General features: G+C 45.0%; 1 protein-coding gene across 4 annotated transcripts in view; it reads right to left on the reverse strand.

Moving 5' to 3' along the window:
• LOC145347581 (outer dense fiber protein 2-like) overlaps positions 1-17156 on the reverse strand; it is a 79021-nt gene that overhangs the window by 43580 nt on the left and 18285 nt on the right. For all 4 annotated transcript variants that reach the window (XM_080195167.1, XM_080195164.1, XM_080195165.1 and 1 more), the window contains 6 exons: positions 14073-14147; positions 13864-13935; positions 13649-13765; positions 9461-9646; positions 8187-8296; positions 5800-5935 (listed from right to left, as the gene is read on the reverse strand). In XM_080195167.1, the coding sequence (XP_080051293.1) occupies positions 5800-5935; positions 8187-8296; positions 9461-9646; positions 13649-13765; positions 13864-13935; positions 14073-14147 (696 nt within the window). The remainder of the gene's footprint in view (positions 1-5799; positions 5936-8186; positions 8297-9460; positions 9647-13648; positions 13766-13863; positions 13936-14072; positions 14148-17156) is intronic.

Here is a 17156-nt window from a genome sequence, read left to right on the forward strand (position 1 = left end):
GCACCCTTCTTAAACAACGGCGTAACATTAGCCGTTTTCCAATCATCCGGCACTTCCCCGGAATCCAGCGACGTCTGGAAAATAACCACCAAGGCATCCACTATCACCTCCGCCATTTCTTTCAGAACCCTCGGATGCATTCCATCCGGTCCTGGGGACTTGTCCACAATCAGCCCCTCCAGTCTGTCGAGCACCGCCTCTCTAGTAACAGTAATGTCATTAAGACCCTCCAGTCCTACCACCTTTCCATCGCTAACACCCGGCAAATTATTCACGTCCTCCTCCGTGAAGACAGAAACAAAAAAGTTATTCAATACCTTAGCCATATCCCCATCCCCTACCACTAGGTCCCCTTTCTCATCCTCTAAAGGACCAACATTCACCCTAGCCAGCCTCTTCCTTTTTATATATTTATAAAAACTCTTGCTATCCTTTTTTATATTAAGCGCTAGCCCAGCTTCATAGTTTCTCCTACCCTTCTTTATCAACTTCTTTGTCAATCTTTGTTGACATTTAAACCTCTCCCAATCCTCTTCTTGCCCACTACTCTTAGCTACTCTAAATTCCTCCGCTTTTAATTTAACACTTTCCTTCACTTCCTTCGTTATCCACGGCTTATTACCTCTCCTCCTACTGTCCTTTTTGACCATCGGAATAAATTTCCGCTGAGCACCAAGAAAGGTCTCCTTAAAGATCCTCCACTGCTCCTCAACAGACCCTCCCTCCAACGTGCTCCCCCAGTCCACATTCGCCAATTCTTCTCTCATCCTACCGTACTCCCCTCTATTCAAACAAAGGACGCGTGTCCGGGAACCCACTTTCTCCTCCTCCATCTGCACTTGAAACTCCACCATACAATGATCACTCTCCCCAAGAGGATCCTTCACCACAAGGTCCCTAATTCTACCCGCCTCGTTACATAGCACCAGATCCAAGATAGCTCGCTCCCTCGTCGGCTCCAACACACACTGTTCGAGGAAACTATCCCGGCAGCATTCCAAGAACTCTTCCTCGAGCCCCCCGCGTCCAACATGGGTCGACCAATCAATATGCAGATTGAAATCCCCCATAACTATGGCCATCCCATTCCTGCACGCCGCACTTATTTGCGCGTTAACAGCCCGCCCCACCTCCAGATCATTATTCGGGGGCCTATAGACGACACCCACCAGAGTCTTCCTCCCTTTGCTGTTCCTAATCTCCACCCACAACGATTCCACCCTCTGCTCCTTGGCTCCAATATCATCCCTTGCTACCACCGTGATGCTATCCTTAATTAGCAGAGCTACGCCCCCCCTTTTCCCTCCTGCCTATTCTTCCTAAACACTTGATACCCCTGGACATTCAGCTCCCAGTCCCTGTCACCCTGCAGCCACGTCTCTGTAATGGCCACCAGATCGTATCCATTTGTGTCGATCTGCGCCACCAGCTCATCCACTTTATTCCGAATGCTTCGTGCATTCAGATAAAGCGCTTTCATCCCAGCCTTCACCTGGACCCTATTTGCCGTAACGCCACCAACCATACTCACGCCCCCTACTCCCTCTATTATTGGGACATCCTCGGCCTCTTCCCTTACCTGTACCCTCTCCTTAACTTTAGACCTCGTAAGGTCACCTACCCTCGCACCCTCCCCCCCCCCCTAATTAGTTTAAAGCCCTGTCTACAGTCCTCTTTACTCGATTCGCCAGCACTCTGGTCCCAGCACGGTTCAGACCAACCCCATCCCGCCCGAACAGGTTCCACCTACCCCAATACTGGTGCCAATGCCCCATTAATTCAAACCCATTCCTCCCACACCAATCCCTGAGCCAACCATTCACTTCCTTAATCCTGTCAACCCTACACCCGTCTGCACTCGGTTCAGGCAGTAGCCCAGAGATAACCACCTTGTCGGTTCTACTTTTTAATTCCATTCCCAGCTTTTCATACTCCCTCCCCAGATCCTCAGTCTGCATTTTGCTTACGTCGCCGGCACCCACATGTACCACAACGACCGGATTCTCACCCTCCCACTCCAGGTTCCTCTGCAGCCCAGCTGCGACATCCCGGACCCGAGCACCAGGCAGACAACACACCCTTCTGTGCACTTTGTCATTGTGACAAAGGACAGTGTCAATACCCTTCACCCCACTATCCCCAAGCACTACTACGTTCCTTTTCCCCCTCTCTTTGCCTATGTCCTGCTGCATCACTGTACCGTGTGCAGTTTGCTCACCAACCTCACCTGCCTCGTTCTCGTTCTCGTCCAGCCTGGAAGCAAGAACCTCAAACCTGTTATGCAGATTAAGAGGCTGAGGCCTCCGCTCCTCACCCACCTTCCTCCTCCCAGCCGCCCCCTCTTGTCCCTGACCCTTAGAGTTAGCGAGTCTAGGGGGGGTGGATGTCACTTGCACCCCATTGACAAAGGCACCCTCTCTCCCCTTGATGAGCCTCAGTGTCTGTAGCTCAGAGGCCAGCTCATCCACCTTGAGCTGGAGCTCCTCCAGCAACCTGCACTTACTACAGACATGGTCACTGGGATGGACCCTGGAGTCCACCAGTTCCCACATCATACAGAAACCACACATCACATGCCCCTCCATTATTCACTGTAGTAGTTTCGAAAAAAATTTTTTTTTTTTGTTTTTTATTTCCTTGTTTTTCAAACGAACTCACCTGGCCTTTTTTCCCTCCAGCCCTTTTTGATATTAAGCCCTAATAGCTCACTCTGCTTCCCCCTCACTCCGCTGCCCGCTCAGACTCTGCCCGCTGTCTACACCAGGCCTCCTTTTAAACCTGGCGCTGATTTAAAGCTGATGGCCCACAACTGCCTGCTAACCACTCCCTCAGAATTCTTAAAGCAGTAAATACAATAAATAAATGCTTTAAACAGTTCTACAAAGAACAAAGTGCTTTAAACTTATTTTAAACAGTTTTTAACAGGTAAAATCTTAGCTCTCTCTCTGCTCCTTCACTCGTCTGCTCCAGCAAACAATGGGCTTATAGCCACTACAATAGGACATGCATTCAGTTATACTTGCTGAATATTGAAATGGAGATGTGGAAGGCTCAATAACTAGATATCACGCAGCACACACTGGTCACCTTGCAAAGAGGGACAATAAAGTTATGGATCAGCCCAGCTCTGCTCCTCTAATATTATCTGGTTGAGGAAGGCGATGGCCTAGTGGTATTATTGCTCGACTATTACTCCAGAAATTCAGCAAATGTTCTGGGGACCCAAGTTCAAATCCCACCATGGCAGATGAAATTTGAAATCAATAAAAAAAAAATCTGGAATTAAGGGTCTACTGATAACCATGAAATCATTGTCAATTGTTGGAAAAAAGCCCCATCTGGTTCAATAATGTCCTTTAGGGAGGGAAATCTGCTGTCCTTACTTGATCTGGCCTACATGGCCTACTTCAGAGCCACAGCAATGTGGTTGACTCTCAACTGCTCTCCGAAGTGGCCGAGGAAGATTCTCGCGGACAATTAGGGATGGGCAAAAAATGTTGACCCAGCCAGCGACTCCCATGTCCCACAAATGAATGAAAAAAGATCCCTACTGGAATTGATTAGGTAAACAGTGAGCAACAACAGTACTGAGTGCACTTTGACTTTAGCAATATGCCAACCCTTGTCAAAACAAAAGTTCACACAAAATAACCACCTAGCTACTGTTCAGAACTTCTGCAATGTCCATATCCCAAATCAATCCGAGCAAGGAATAGGGCTTTCAGTTGGAAACAGAAGGGTTGAAATTATTCCAATGAACAAAACTTAGGTTATATCAACCACTTCACACAGGCAACAAATAGATTAATTTATTTAATGGTAATTTTGTTAACATTTTAAATGAAAGTAGCTGATCACCATTGTTGGCCCATTTCTATGGATTGAGTTCTCGTTCTCTGTCCCCACTCCTCCAGATGCTCAGGAGATTCAAGGCAAGAAGTGGAACTCAAAGCTCCCTCCCAAATTTCTGTTTGTGCCTCCAAAGGGGAGGAAATTTCCACCCCCCCGCCCCCCCTTGCTTTTGTCTCATCTTATTTGAAATTCCGATTTCTTTCCTTCTGCTCAAGAGTGACATGATTCAGTTTGCTGGACCACTGGCTTGGCTTTTATACTGCTCTCCATTTGTTTTCCCCAGCCACAAATGGTGGCACAGTGGTTAGCGCTGCTGCCTCTCAGAGCCAGGGGCCCAGGTTCGATTCCCAGCTTGGGTCATTGTGCAGAGTCTGCACAGACATTCTCCCCGTGTCTGCATGGGTTTCCTCCGGGTGCTCGGGTTTCGTCCCACAGTCTGAAAGACGTGCTGGTTAGGGTGCATTGGCCACACTAAATTCTCCCTCAGTGTACCTGAACAGGCACCGGAGTGTGGCAACTAGGGGATTTTCACAGTAACTTCATTAGTGTTAATGTAAGCCTACTTGTGATGCTAATAATTAAATAAACAAACTTTAAACTCTCCACAGGTGTAGGCTCACCAGAGTTTTCTAAGCTTTTAAGTTCTAGAATATGCTTAACTGTAGGCTGATGAATGCTGTTTAAAAGAAGGTGGTGGCATAGTAGTATTGTCACTGGGCTAGTAATCCAAATGCTCTGGGGACTCAGGTTCAAATCCCACCCTCAGCAGAAATTTGAATTCAATAAAAATATCTGGAATTAAAAATCTAATGATGACCATAGCACATTGGCAATTGTCGTAAAAATACTTTTTAGAGAAGGAAATCTACCATCCTTACCTGGTCTGGCCTACGTGGTGACTCCAGAGCCACAGCAATATGATTTTGACACATCACCACCCTTTGAAATAGCCTAGGAAGCCACTCCGTTTAAAGGGCAGTTAGGGATGGGCAATAAATGCTGGTTCAGCCAGCAACGCCCACATCGTATGAATGGCTTTAAAGAACAAAAAGTAAAAATCACGAAAAGGCAGAAGATCTCTTGGAAACACCTCACATAGATCTCATAATTCCATAAACTCTGGAGTTCTATAGGGAGTTTTATAAGGAGGCATAGAGGATCGGAAAAGGAGATCGTGTTGAGTTTATGGGGCAGAAGTAAGTTAGTTTTTTTATTAGTCATAATTAGGCTTACATTAACTCTGCAATGAAATTACTGTGAAAACCCCTTAGTCTCCACACTCCGACCGACGCCTGTTCGGGTACATTGGTCATACTAAATTCTCCCCCAATGCACCTAACCTGCACATCTTTGGACTATGGGAGGAAACCGGAGCACCTGGAGGAAACCCACGCAGACACAGGGAGAACATGCAGACTCCACACAGAAATTGACCCAAGCCAGGAATCGAACCCAGGTCCCTGGCGCTGTGAGGTAGCAGTGCCAACCACTGTGCCACCCCAGTTCTCAAAGGAACAGTTGGCAACAGGATAGATCTCAAACTCACAGAAATGGCAGCTCGGTGGCACAGTGATTAGCACTGTTGCTTCATAGCACCAGGGACCCAGGTTCAATTCCGGCCTTGAGTCACTGTCAGTGTGGAGTTTGCACGTTCTTCCTGTGTCTGCGTTGGTCTCTTCCGGGTGCTCCGGTTTCCTCCCATATTCTGAAAGGCGTGCTGGTTAGGTACATTGACCCGAACAGGAGTGTGGCGACTAGAGAAATTTCACAGTGGCTTTATTGCAATTTTAATGTAAGCCTTACTTGTGACTAATAAATAAACTTCAAAAAAAAACTTGAAACATCAAGAAGATAGAAACAATTGCATTTACCTAGCATCCTTAGTATAGTAAAATGTCCCAAGGCAATTAAATAACAGTGGACTTTCAAAGGGTTGAGAACTCTAACCTTTAAATGTGCATTTTCCAGTCGGAGATTAGAGGTTTCCAGGTTGCTGTTGGATAACTTGTCGAGTAGTTCGTGGCGTGTTATTGTGCTCCTTTCTGTACAGCTCTGGAGCTGCTCCTCGAGACTAGCCAACCTCCTGTTAGTCCCAATGATTACATGTTAGCCCAGTGAAGCTCTTTCAATGTTAACATTTTCAACAGGAGTTTCTTACACACACAGCACTTGTTTACAATTGGTAAGCATGTAGTAAACCTGTAATACAGTTCACTGGAATTAGGAGGCACATAAGAATCAGAGAACACTTACAGTGCAGAAAGAGACCACTTGACCTATCGAGTCTGCACCAAGAACAATCCCACCCAGGCCCTAGCCTTGTCACCCCACATATTTACCCTGTTAATCTCACTGTCACTAAAGGGGCAATTTAGCATGGCCAATCCATCCAACCCGCGCATCCTTGGACTGTGGGAGGAAACCTGAGCACCTGGAGGAAACCCACGGAGACACGGGGAGAACGTGCTGACTCCACACAGGCAGTGACCCAAGGCTGGAATTGAACCCGAGTCCCTGGTGCTGTGAGGCAGCAGTGCTAACCACTGTGCGGGCACGGTGGCACGCCCACACTCCATAAATGAATTTAAAACATTTGAAAAAAGGTGTGTAGCTTGCTGGGGAACTGGGAAACTTACAAATGGGAGCAGTTCCCATGCATCTGTTACCCTTGCCCTTCTAGGCCAGCGATCTCCAAGCTCCAATCCGGATGCGGCCCGCTGCGGGCTGGATGTGGCCCATGGGCCGTAGTTTGGAGACCCCTATTCTAGGCAGTAGACATCCTGAAGTTTGGAAGATCTTGTAAGTGGTACACACTGTTACCTTTGTGTGTCAGTGGTGGAGAGGGTGAACGTTTAAGGGGCTGGATGGGGTGACAGTTAAGCAGGCTGTTTTGTCCTGATTTGTGTTCAGGAAAGAAGGTTTCGTTGACCCAGTTCGTTTTTACTTCCCTGACCCAATTAGTGACCTGGATGAAAATTGATGCCCGAAGTTTTAAATGGGCTCAGCCTGACCACTTTATTATGGCAGGCAAGACTCTGAGCTCTTCAGCTGAATTTTCTACTATATTAATGCCAGTGGGTGGATATTCTAGACCACTGGGGCTGGTTTCCTCAATGCTGAGTACAAGAGCTCCTCTTGCATGTGCTGCACACCAGCTGTTTAGTTTGCAACACTTCGAAACTTATTAGGGCATTAAACTAACATTCCATTCAATAGACGGTAATTAAAGGCTCAGGTTTATTCCAAAAACACAATGGATGAAAGGTGCACAAAAGGTTTTGATAGAGTAAATAGGGAGAATGTGTAAGGTGCGCAGTACCCAGAGGTACTGGTGAGGCAGCTGTGCTAGCCCTGTTCCAGGGGATCCGGGTTCAATTCTGGCCTTGGGTCACTGTCTGGATGGAGTTTGCACATTCTACTTACTTGTGTCTGCGTGGGTTTCCTCCGGGTGCTCCAGTTTCCTCCCACAGTCCAAATATGTGAGAGTTAGGTTGATTGGCCATGGTAAATGGCCCCTTAGTGTTGGGGGGGGGGGCGGGTGTAAATATGTGTGAGGTTGCAGGGATAAGGCCCGGGTGGGATTGTCGTCTGTGCAGACTCGATGGGCCGAATGGCCTCTTTCTGCACTGTTGGGATTCTATGATTTAAAACCAGGGAATGATTAGAAACACATGAGCTACATAAAGAAGGACACAGATGGCAGACAAATCAGCAAGGAGATGAGAAACCATCTTGTAACCCAATAAGTTATGATCTGAGGCACATCGTCTATAAAAGGTGGTGAATGTACTTTTAGTAGTAACTTCCAAAAGGGATATATACATAAAAAGGAAAATGAAATATTTGCAGGGTGGTAGCGAAAGAAGGAGGAGGGGGAACAATTTGAATAGCTCTTAGACAGTGTTGGCACACACAATGAGTGAAAGGCTTTTTTAAAAAAACATATATTGATTCATGGGATGTGAGCGTGGCTGATAAGGTCAACATTTGTTGCCCATCCCCTAACTGCCCTCAAGGCGTAGTGGTGAATCACCTTCTTGAACTGCTGCAGGTGCCTTGTACCTAACTGGGAGAGTCAGTTCCTCTGACACCTCCCCGGAGGTAGACTGCTGACTGTGAGCACTCTGTGTACTGCTGTTAGAGTTTGTAAATAAAGGAATTTTGGTGAAGGGACTTCTGCCTCTGCAGACTTATTACACCTACCTTACACAATAAAGCAAAACTGATACTAGAAATCTTAAGCATAATTAATTCTTTAGGAAAAGTGAAAGGTAGCAGAGTAGAAACTGAATTTCATCACATTTACTAAATTCTAATAACGCAGCTCTACTCACTTGGAAAGAGAAATCATTTCAGTTTCCAACTGGGCCTTCTCCTCGACAGCCAGTTCATGTTGCTTCTTCCAGTTGTTAATGGTCAGACGGGTTTCCAATAGCTTCCGATCCTAGGAATATTTCACAGGGGACAAAAGGAACCACAATGATTTTTGGTAGCACATTGAAGACAGAGCGATGAGAAGGTCCATAAGGTTTGCCCCCCAGTCTGTGCCGAGGTGCTTGGCTTACAGTGGAGCAGTTGTGGTCCTGTGACACCTGCTTAAAGCCCCTGGGCTAGGGATGGTGGGATGTCAAGATTGTAACTCAAAGGCACCGCAGTTAGTTTCAGCAGCTCCTTACCAGCTGAGATTCTTCAACTCAGAACAGACTGGTGACCAAACCAAAGTGACTTCTGGGCTATTTGATTCAGACAATCGTTGAGATGCTGGTGAGAGACACCAACAGATGCACCATAGAGAGCAGCCTTTCTGCTTTTTTCTTGGTCAACTTGATATTGCTCCTGCTCTGACTAAGATCACAAGAAACTCCAAAGACTGAACAAAGCCCAGTCCATCACACAAACCAATCTCCCATCCACTGACTCGGCTTACACCTCCCACTGCCTCAGCAAAGTAGCCGGCATAATCAAAGACCTCACGCACCCTGGACACTTTCTCTTCCACCTTCTTCCATTAGGAAAAAGATACAAAAGTCTGAGATCACTTGCCAACAGACTCAAAAACAGCTTCTTCCCTGCTGCCTTACTTGCATTAAATTGATCTTTCTTTACACCCTAGCTATGACTGTAACACTACATTCTGCACTCTCTCCTTTCCTTCTCTATGAACGGTATGCTTTGTCTGTATTTTAGGTCAATAATGAGGGGCATAGATCAGTTAGATAGTCAACGTCTTTTCCCAAAGACAGGGGAGTCTAAAACTAGAGGACATAGGTTTAAGGTGAGAGGGAGAGATACAAAAGTGTCCAGAGGGACAACTGTCTCACACAGAGGGTGGTGAGTGTCTGAAACAAGCTGCCAGAGGTAATAGTGGAGGCGGATACAATTTTGTTTTTTAAAAAGTGTTTAGACAGTTACATGGGTAAGATGGCTATAGAGGGATATGGACCAAATGCGGGCAATTGGGACTAACTTAAAAAAAAAGCATGGACAAGTTGGGCCGAAGGGCCTGTTTCCATGCTGTAATCCTCTATGACTCTAAATCAAATCAAATTTTTGTCTTTGCATCATTTAAACAAAACCCAAGAAACGCCTTTCCTGAAATTCAAGTTACCATATCTTTGGTCTGGGAGTTAAGCTTTTCCAGTGCAACTTCAAATTTCTCTGCTCTCCTCTTCTGAGCTCGCGTTGCCTTCTTCAGAACTTCCTTGTCCACCTCACCCTTTTCTCTCAGAGCTGACAGCTGTGATCGAAGGTGCGCAATTTGCAATTTTTGGTCCATTACGGTCCTCTCGTGTTTCTGAAACATTGAAAGATAGATTGACATTTCACCCAGTATCCACAAGATGTCCTCAGGCACACACACACCAGAAACAGAACGGACCGACCGGCTAGCCATCCAAACACTTGGGCCCAATTAAAACCATAACAGGAGAATTAAGTGACACTTAAAGAGATTGCACAATAAAGATGTCCAATAATTGCTGATAAAAAAAAATCGATAAAAACCAGACTCATTCCAGCTGCGATGGCTAAAGATGTAACAAACAAGAGATGTAATTTTACCTACTGCAGCCTAATTTGCTTTGTGCATGCTCTAAAATAGTGTACAAGGAGGTAAAGGTTATGGGGAGAAAGCAGAATTAGTTATTGAGTTGGATGATGATCAGCCATGATCATAATGAATGGTGCAGCAGGCTCGAAGGGCTAAATGGCCTCCTCCTGCTCCTATCGTCTATATTTCTATGTAATTGTAGCTGCCTAATGTATTCCTTATTTTAATCGCTCTGGCATTAGTGCCCGTGCCTTCAACTGCCACGGCTCCAAGATCCGGATTTGCTTCCCTAATCCTCTCCACCTTTTAAGAAAGCCCCCTTACCACCAACTACTGTGACCACGCTTGCAGTCATCTGTCCTAATATCGTGTTATGTGACCACGAGTAAGTAAAAAGCCCAAATAATGCAAGGGTCGGGTTTTACATTATGATGTTCCTGTCGAGCACTTTGAGAGGTTTAATTGTGTTAATGACCCTGTATAAATATGAATTGTTTTATTTGATTTATTATAGTCACATGTATTAGCACAGTGAAAAGTATTGTTTCTTGCACACTATACAGACAAAGCATACCATTCATAGAAGGTAACGAGAGAGTGCAGAATGTAGTGTTACAGTCATAGTTGAGGTGTAGAGAAAGATCAACTTAATGCAAGGTAAGTCCATTCAAAACTCTGATGGCAGCAGGAAAGAAGCTGTTCTTGAGTCAGTTGGTAGGTGATCTCAGACTTTTGTATCTTTTTCCCAATGGAAGAGAGAACGTCCGGGGTGCATGGGGTCCTTAATTATGCTGGCTGCTTTGGGAGGCTGGTTTGCGTGATGGATTGGGCTACATTCACAACACTTATGGCACCACAGGGCAGTGACACCCTCGCTTTCAACCAGCTTAGTTCTAATTGCAAGGGTCAAAATCATGGAATTCTTTCCCTAAAGACATTATGGGTCAACCCACAGCATGTGGCCTGCAGCGATTTCAAGAAGGCAGCTCACCACCACCTTTTCAAGGGCAACTAGGGATGGGCAATAAATGCTGGCCACCAAAATGTCTGCCATCTTATCCTAGATTTGTCTAGGAGTTATTCTCAACCCTACCCACTCTGCCAATCCCATGGATAAACCAGTCCCCCATTATAGGAAAATCCCTCCATCTCAGGCGCAACTCTGGTGAACAATCCTGTACTTTTTCACCATCTGCTCTCCCAGATGCTAATAAAAATGGATTATATCAGAAAGATGAAAATGCAAATGAAATGAAACATTAATTTGTGTCCATATGCATTTTATTCATTTTGTAACATACTCATTCAAGCATTTTTTAGTTTCATAGAAGCCCCTCAGGTAATTAAGGCAAAAGAGAAAAATATTATAGTTCGTCTGTGTTTTATATTTGGTTGTGAATTCTCTAGCTTGTCCAATTAGCAAGATCAAAGATTGCTTCAGTAATCTAAATTGGTGCTGCTATTCTCAGAGGAAGATGATTTATCATGGGGCAATGTTGTCTAAACTACATACACCACAAACACAATCAAAAACACTTTGCAGCTGAATAATAATTTTCAAGTACAACCCATGACTTGTTATCATCTAATCACAGATCCCTACAGTGGAGAAGGAGGCTATTTGGCCATTAAATCTGCACCGACAACAATCCCACACAGATCCTATCCCTGCAACCTCATGTATTTACCCCGCTAATCCTTCGAACCTACACATCCCAGCAACTTAGCAATGGCCCATCAACCTAACCCGCACATCTTTGGATTGTGGGAGGAAACCGGAGCAGCCGGGAGGAAACTCACACAGACATGGGGAGAATGTGCAGACTCTGCGCAGCCAATCCGGGAATTAAACACAGGTCTCTGGAGCTGTGAGGCAGCAGCGCTAACCATTGTGCCACCGTGCACCCGTTATCCTGGTCTGAACCATACTTTCAAAGTTTCTGGCATGGTACCAGGCTTGGACATTTCTAACTTGTGACTGAACCTGGCTGAAGGTCACAAATTCAGTTGGCAGGTCTTTGAAGTGCCTCTTATAGTGAACGTTACAGACAGCAGACAAAGACTGGTGACACGTCTGTTCTAATGGAAATTATTGACTTCCCTGCCAGAAACTGCAAAATGCACATTAATTATTCCCTGATTGACAGCCACCAGATAACTGTTGCACTGGTAAAGAATAAAGGAATAAGGAAAAGAAATCCTGCTCCTTCTCTTGGAGAAATTCTCTCCCTGGCTGGGATTTTCCCACAATCTGCCATGTGTTACAAGGCACGGAGAGGAGATCCGCCATTGGCTGATGGCGAGAACATACATCGTCATCAATGGGGTTTCCCCTTGAATATTTCCCTCGCGGCTGGAATCCTGTGGCGGGGGTGTGCCATCGATGGAACTGGAGGATCCCATTGGTGCAATCGGCCAGAAAATTCTGGCCCATCTTCAGAATCATACAGTGCAGAAGAGACCCTTCGAGTCTTCACTGATACTCGAGAGACATGCAACTCATGTGACATTTCACTCCTTAAACCTGAAGTCACCTGTGCATTAAAGATATCAATATACAAGTGCCTTGTCCAGCTTGTGATGGAAGATATAATTATTTACAAATCGCAATTATACAACACCTCATTTCCCAAACAGCAATTAACTCTATTTTGCACAGTTCAGTTCCCTGTGTACACTGCCCAGTGCCAGATTCACACACTTGGTGCTGCCACCAGCAGAACTGCAGGTATTAAGCCAGGATAGTAAATGAGACTGTTCATTGATCACATGGGAAAAGTTTCTATATCTTCTTAAGTACAGATTATCTGGGTTGGTGACTGAATACATCAACACCCAGGCATTTCCATAATTAAAAAATTATAACTGGTCATTTTCCCAAAATACCTGCCTCAAGTTTTCTAGAATTGACTCCTACAATAGAGGAGGCCATTCAGCCCATTGAGTCTGCACTGACCACAATCCCATCCAGGCCCTATCCCCACAACCCCATGTATTTACCCTAGCTAATCCTCCTGACACTAGGGTCAATTTTAGCATGGCCAGTTCACTTAATCCGCACATTTGTGGACTGTGGGAGGAAACCTGGAGAAATCCCACACAGACATGGGCAGAATGTGCAGACTCCACACAGACACTGAACCAAACAGGGAATTGAACCCAGGTTGCTGGCATTATGAGGCAGCAGTGCTAACCCACTGTGCCTCTGTGCTGTCCTTGCCCTTCTATTGTGCTCACAAATGGTTTAATGAAAGAAAGGAAGCTCCTATTCTTTTAGGTTCTTGAGATTATTTACTAATTTGCCAAGTTTTGAAGAAAATAAACAAATTAGGAGCAGGAGTACGCCATCCGGCCCCTTGAGCCTGTTCCGCCATTTAATAGTGGGCAGCATGATGGCACAGTACTTAGCACCGTTGCCTTACAGCGCCAGGCACCTGGGTTCAATTCCAGCCTCGGATGACTAGCTGTGTGGAGTCTGCACATTCTCCCTGTGTCTGCGTGGGCTTCCTCTGGGTGCTTCAGTTTCCTCCCACACTCCAAAGATGTTGGGGTTAGGTTGATTGGCCATGATAAATTGCCCCTTAATGTCAGGGGGATTAGGAGGGTAAATATGTGGGGTTACAGGAATAGAACAGGACCTGGGCAGCATTGTTGTTGGTGCAGGCTCAATGGGCCAAGCAGCCTGCCTGCTACACTGTAGATTCTCAGACTTTAATAAATCATGGCCAATCTGAAGGTGTAACTCACCAGTATCTGAACTGACATTCTGCTGCCCCTGGCCTCTTTGTCTCCAAGCTGCCCCTGTAGATGAGCTTGTGTTGCTTCAACAGACTTCGAAAGTTGCTTCACAAAGCACGAATTATCCTGGAAAGAAAGTGCGGTTCGGTTACAAAGCATTCATTAACCATGGTGAATAATTATCCATCCCTGATTAAGTAAAAATAATCCTAATATCCATGTACCTTTTCTGTCTGATACTGCACTGAAAATTCTTTGGCATTCGTCTCAACGTCCAGAAGTTTTCTTTTTAAACGCTGTAAAAATTAGGGTTTTTTTGAAAAATCGAACTATGTTGTGCAAAACCAGCCATAAACATGAAACCATTCTTTATATTTAATGCAATACAGATCAGTTAGCTTATATTGAGGAATGATGAATGTGAAATACTTGCAATGTTTTCAGTCTCACTTCTTGCCAGCTTCTGTGTCAACACCTCCAGCTGTCTGCTGCTACAATCCATGCAAGGCTAGAAAGATAAGCTATGATTAGCATGAGGCGTCACATTCTAAAACAAGTAGAGATAGTAACTTCAACTGTCTAAAAATTCCATTATGCATGCAATTTATCCACACATTTCCATAGAATCTTTACAGTGCAGGAGGCCACCATTCGGCCCATCGAGTCTGCACAAACCCACCCAACCCCTATTCCTGTAGCCCCATGTATTTATTCTGCTAGTCCCCCTGACACTAAATGGCAATTTAGCATAGCCAATCAACCTGACCCGCACATCTTTGGCATAATAATAATTACAATAACTTTGGAAAGCTGAGCTCAAAGAAATCTTTGCTCGAGGGGTTATTTTGTGAAGGTGGGTTATGAACGTAGCCCAATCCATCATGCAAACTAGCCTCCCATCCATCTATTCCGTCCACACTTCCTGCTGCCTTGGGAAAGCTGCCAACATAATCAAGGACTCCAAGCACCCTGGACATACTTTCTTCATCTTTTTCTGTCAGGGAAAATTATGCAAAAGTCTGAAAGCATATACCAACAGACTCGAGAACAGTTTCTTCCCCTCCGTCAGCTTCCGTGCTGGTTAGCGCCAGGATCCCGGGTTTGATTCCCGGCTTGGGTCACTGTCTGCAGAGTCTGCACATTCTCCCCGGGTTTCCTCCCACAGTCCAAAACACGTGCTAGGTAGATACATTGGCCATGCTAAATTCTCCCTCAATGTACCCAAACAGGCGCCAGAGTTCAGCGACTTGGGGATTTTCACAGCAACTTCATTGCAGTGTTACTGTAAGCCTACTTGTGACAATAATAAATAAACTTAAACTAAAACTAAACAGTCTTCAGACTTTTGAATGGCCTATATATATTAAGCTGATCTTTCTCTCCACCTATCTATAATGAATGGCATGGTGGCACAGCGGTTAGCACTGCCGACTCACAACACCAGGGACCTAGGTTTGATTCCTAGCTTGGGTCACTGTCTTTGTGGGGTCTGCACATTCTCCCCGTGTCTGCATGGGTTTCCTCTGAATGCTCCGGTTTCCTCCCACAGTCCAAGGATATGTGGGTTAGGTGAATTGGCCATGCTAAATTGACCCTCGGTTTGCCTGAACAGCACAGTGTGGTGACTAGGGGATTTTCACAGTAACTTCATTGCAATGTTAACGTCAACCTACTTGTGGCTAATAAATAAACTTTACTTTAACTGCAACACTATACACTATTCACTCAACACTATATTCCTTTTCCCCATGAACAGTATGCTTTGTTTATATAGCACACACGAAACAATACTTTTCACTGTGTCCCAATGCATGTGACAATAATAAATCAAATCAAATCTCCACCTCTCCCAAGAACACAACCCAACCTTAGTTGACCTCATGGGGATAAATACATTTTCATCATATTTAAGCTATGAACCAAAGAGTGCCATTAGTAAAAGCTGATGGCAGCCGCTTAGTGGGGTGTTCTATGGACAACAGAATAGGTGCAAGAAGAAAATATTTAGAATTTGGAATGATTTTTAATAAAACAATGGTGGTTTATTTCAGCTGAGGACAGTTTGGAGATGGATGAAATAGGAAGGGCAAAATTTATTCATGTGGAATCTTTATTCTTACATCAGAGTCCCGAAATGATTCAACAAAGGTACTGAATAGAAGAAAAGCAGCTGGATTTGCCAATATAACAGAAACTGCAATCCCCTCCAAGCCACTCACGGTCCTGCCTTGGAAATATAAATGGCCATTCCTTCAATGTCGCTGAGTCCAAATCCTGGAACTCACTCCCTAGCAGCACTGTGGTGTACCTACACCACATGGACTGTAGCAGTTCAAGAAAGCAGCTCACCTCCACCTTCTCAAGGGCATTTAGTGATGGGCAATGAATATTGGGCTTGATAGCAACACCTAAATCCCCATGAATGAATTTTTTAAAAAAGCTACATTTCTCACAGTAGGTTCCGGAACATAACTATGGCCAGAATTTTACTGTCCCGCCCACCATGGGAATTGGAGCGGGCAAGGGGCCGACCTAGGAAAGGTCAATTGGCCTCGGGCAGGATTTTACTATTTCGGGATGAACGAGGGCGTAATGTCCCGCCCTGTGACACTGAAGGTGATGCTTAGAAAAGTCAAGGTGTGCTCTGTAGTTAGCAGGCGTGAAATCTCCTCATTTACCTGTACCGCCTTGTTCCTTGACTATCGCGTATACAGTCAGATCAGTTAATCAGCCAGGGATTCAGTGATTTCTGAATTACCAACCCATTTCACAGCAGGATCGAGGAAGATGTGCATTTATAATGTATCCTTCATAACCACACAATGTTCCAAAGCCTTTCAGAGCTAATGAGATATTTTTGAAGTGTAGTCACTTTGTAATCCAGGAAATGCTTCAGGGCAGATCCAGTAGAAGTAGAATCTAGCTTCAGGTTTATCATTTTCAAATGGCCCCATTTTTACTTAATTACTATACCAAAACAAAAACAAACTTTATTGGTTTCTCTACTCTTCGCATATTCTCCATTCTTGATAACCTCCCTATCCCATTTTTCCGGATCTGTATGTTAAGTGCTGATGTTACATTGCCCTTCCACCCATGTTTTCCTTGCCCGTCTCTCGATTGACAATCAGCGACTTATCCGGAATTTAACTGAGATGACCCTCAGGACTTGCACAGATTTGACCCTCAACTGCCCTCAGTTCAAGGGCAACTAAGGATGGGCAATAGATGCTGGCCAGCCAGCAACACAACGTCCCATGAATGAATGAAAAAATACGAACTCCCTGAGGATTGGTAATTAACTAACCAGGTAGTGCTTGTAAATTGAGCCCTTTATAAGGCAAGCCCCTGAGTGGGTCCATTATTCCTTTTGTCCCAGTTGGGACCCGTTTGTGTTCATCACAGGCTCGTGATTTTTGCTTTACTTTATTTTGTGCAAAGTTTCTTCACAGCCGAATCCTGGAGTTGTTATAGTAACGATCCCAGGGACATTCTTCATGACAGTATTAAGGTGCTC

Source organism: Carcharhinus amblyrhynchos, chromosome 9 (assembly GCF_965287045.1).
Source record: "Carcharhinus amblyrhynchos chromosome 9, sCarAmb.v2.hapA, whole genome shotgun sequence".
In the NCBI taxonomy this organism is placed as follows: Eukaryota; Metazoa; Chordata; class Chondrichthyes; order Carcharhiniformes; family Carcharhinidae; genus Carcharhinus; species Carcharhinus amblyrhynchos.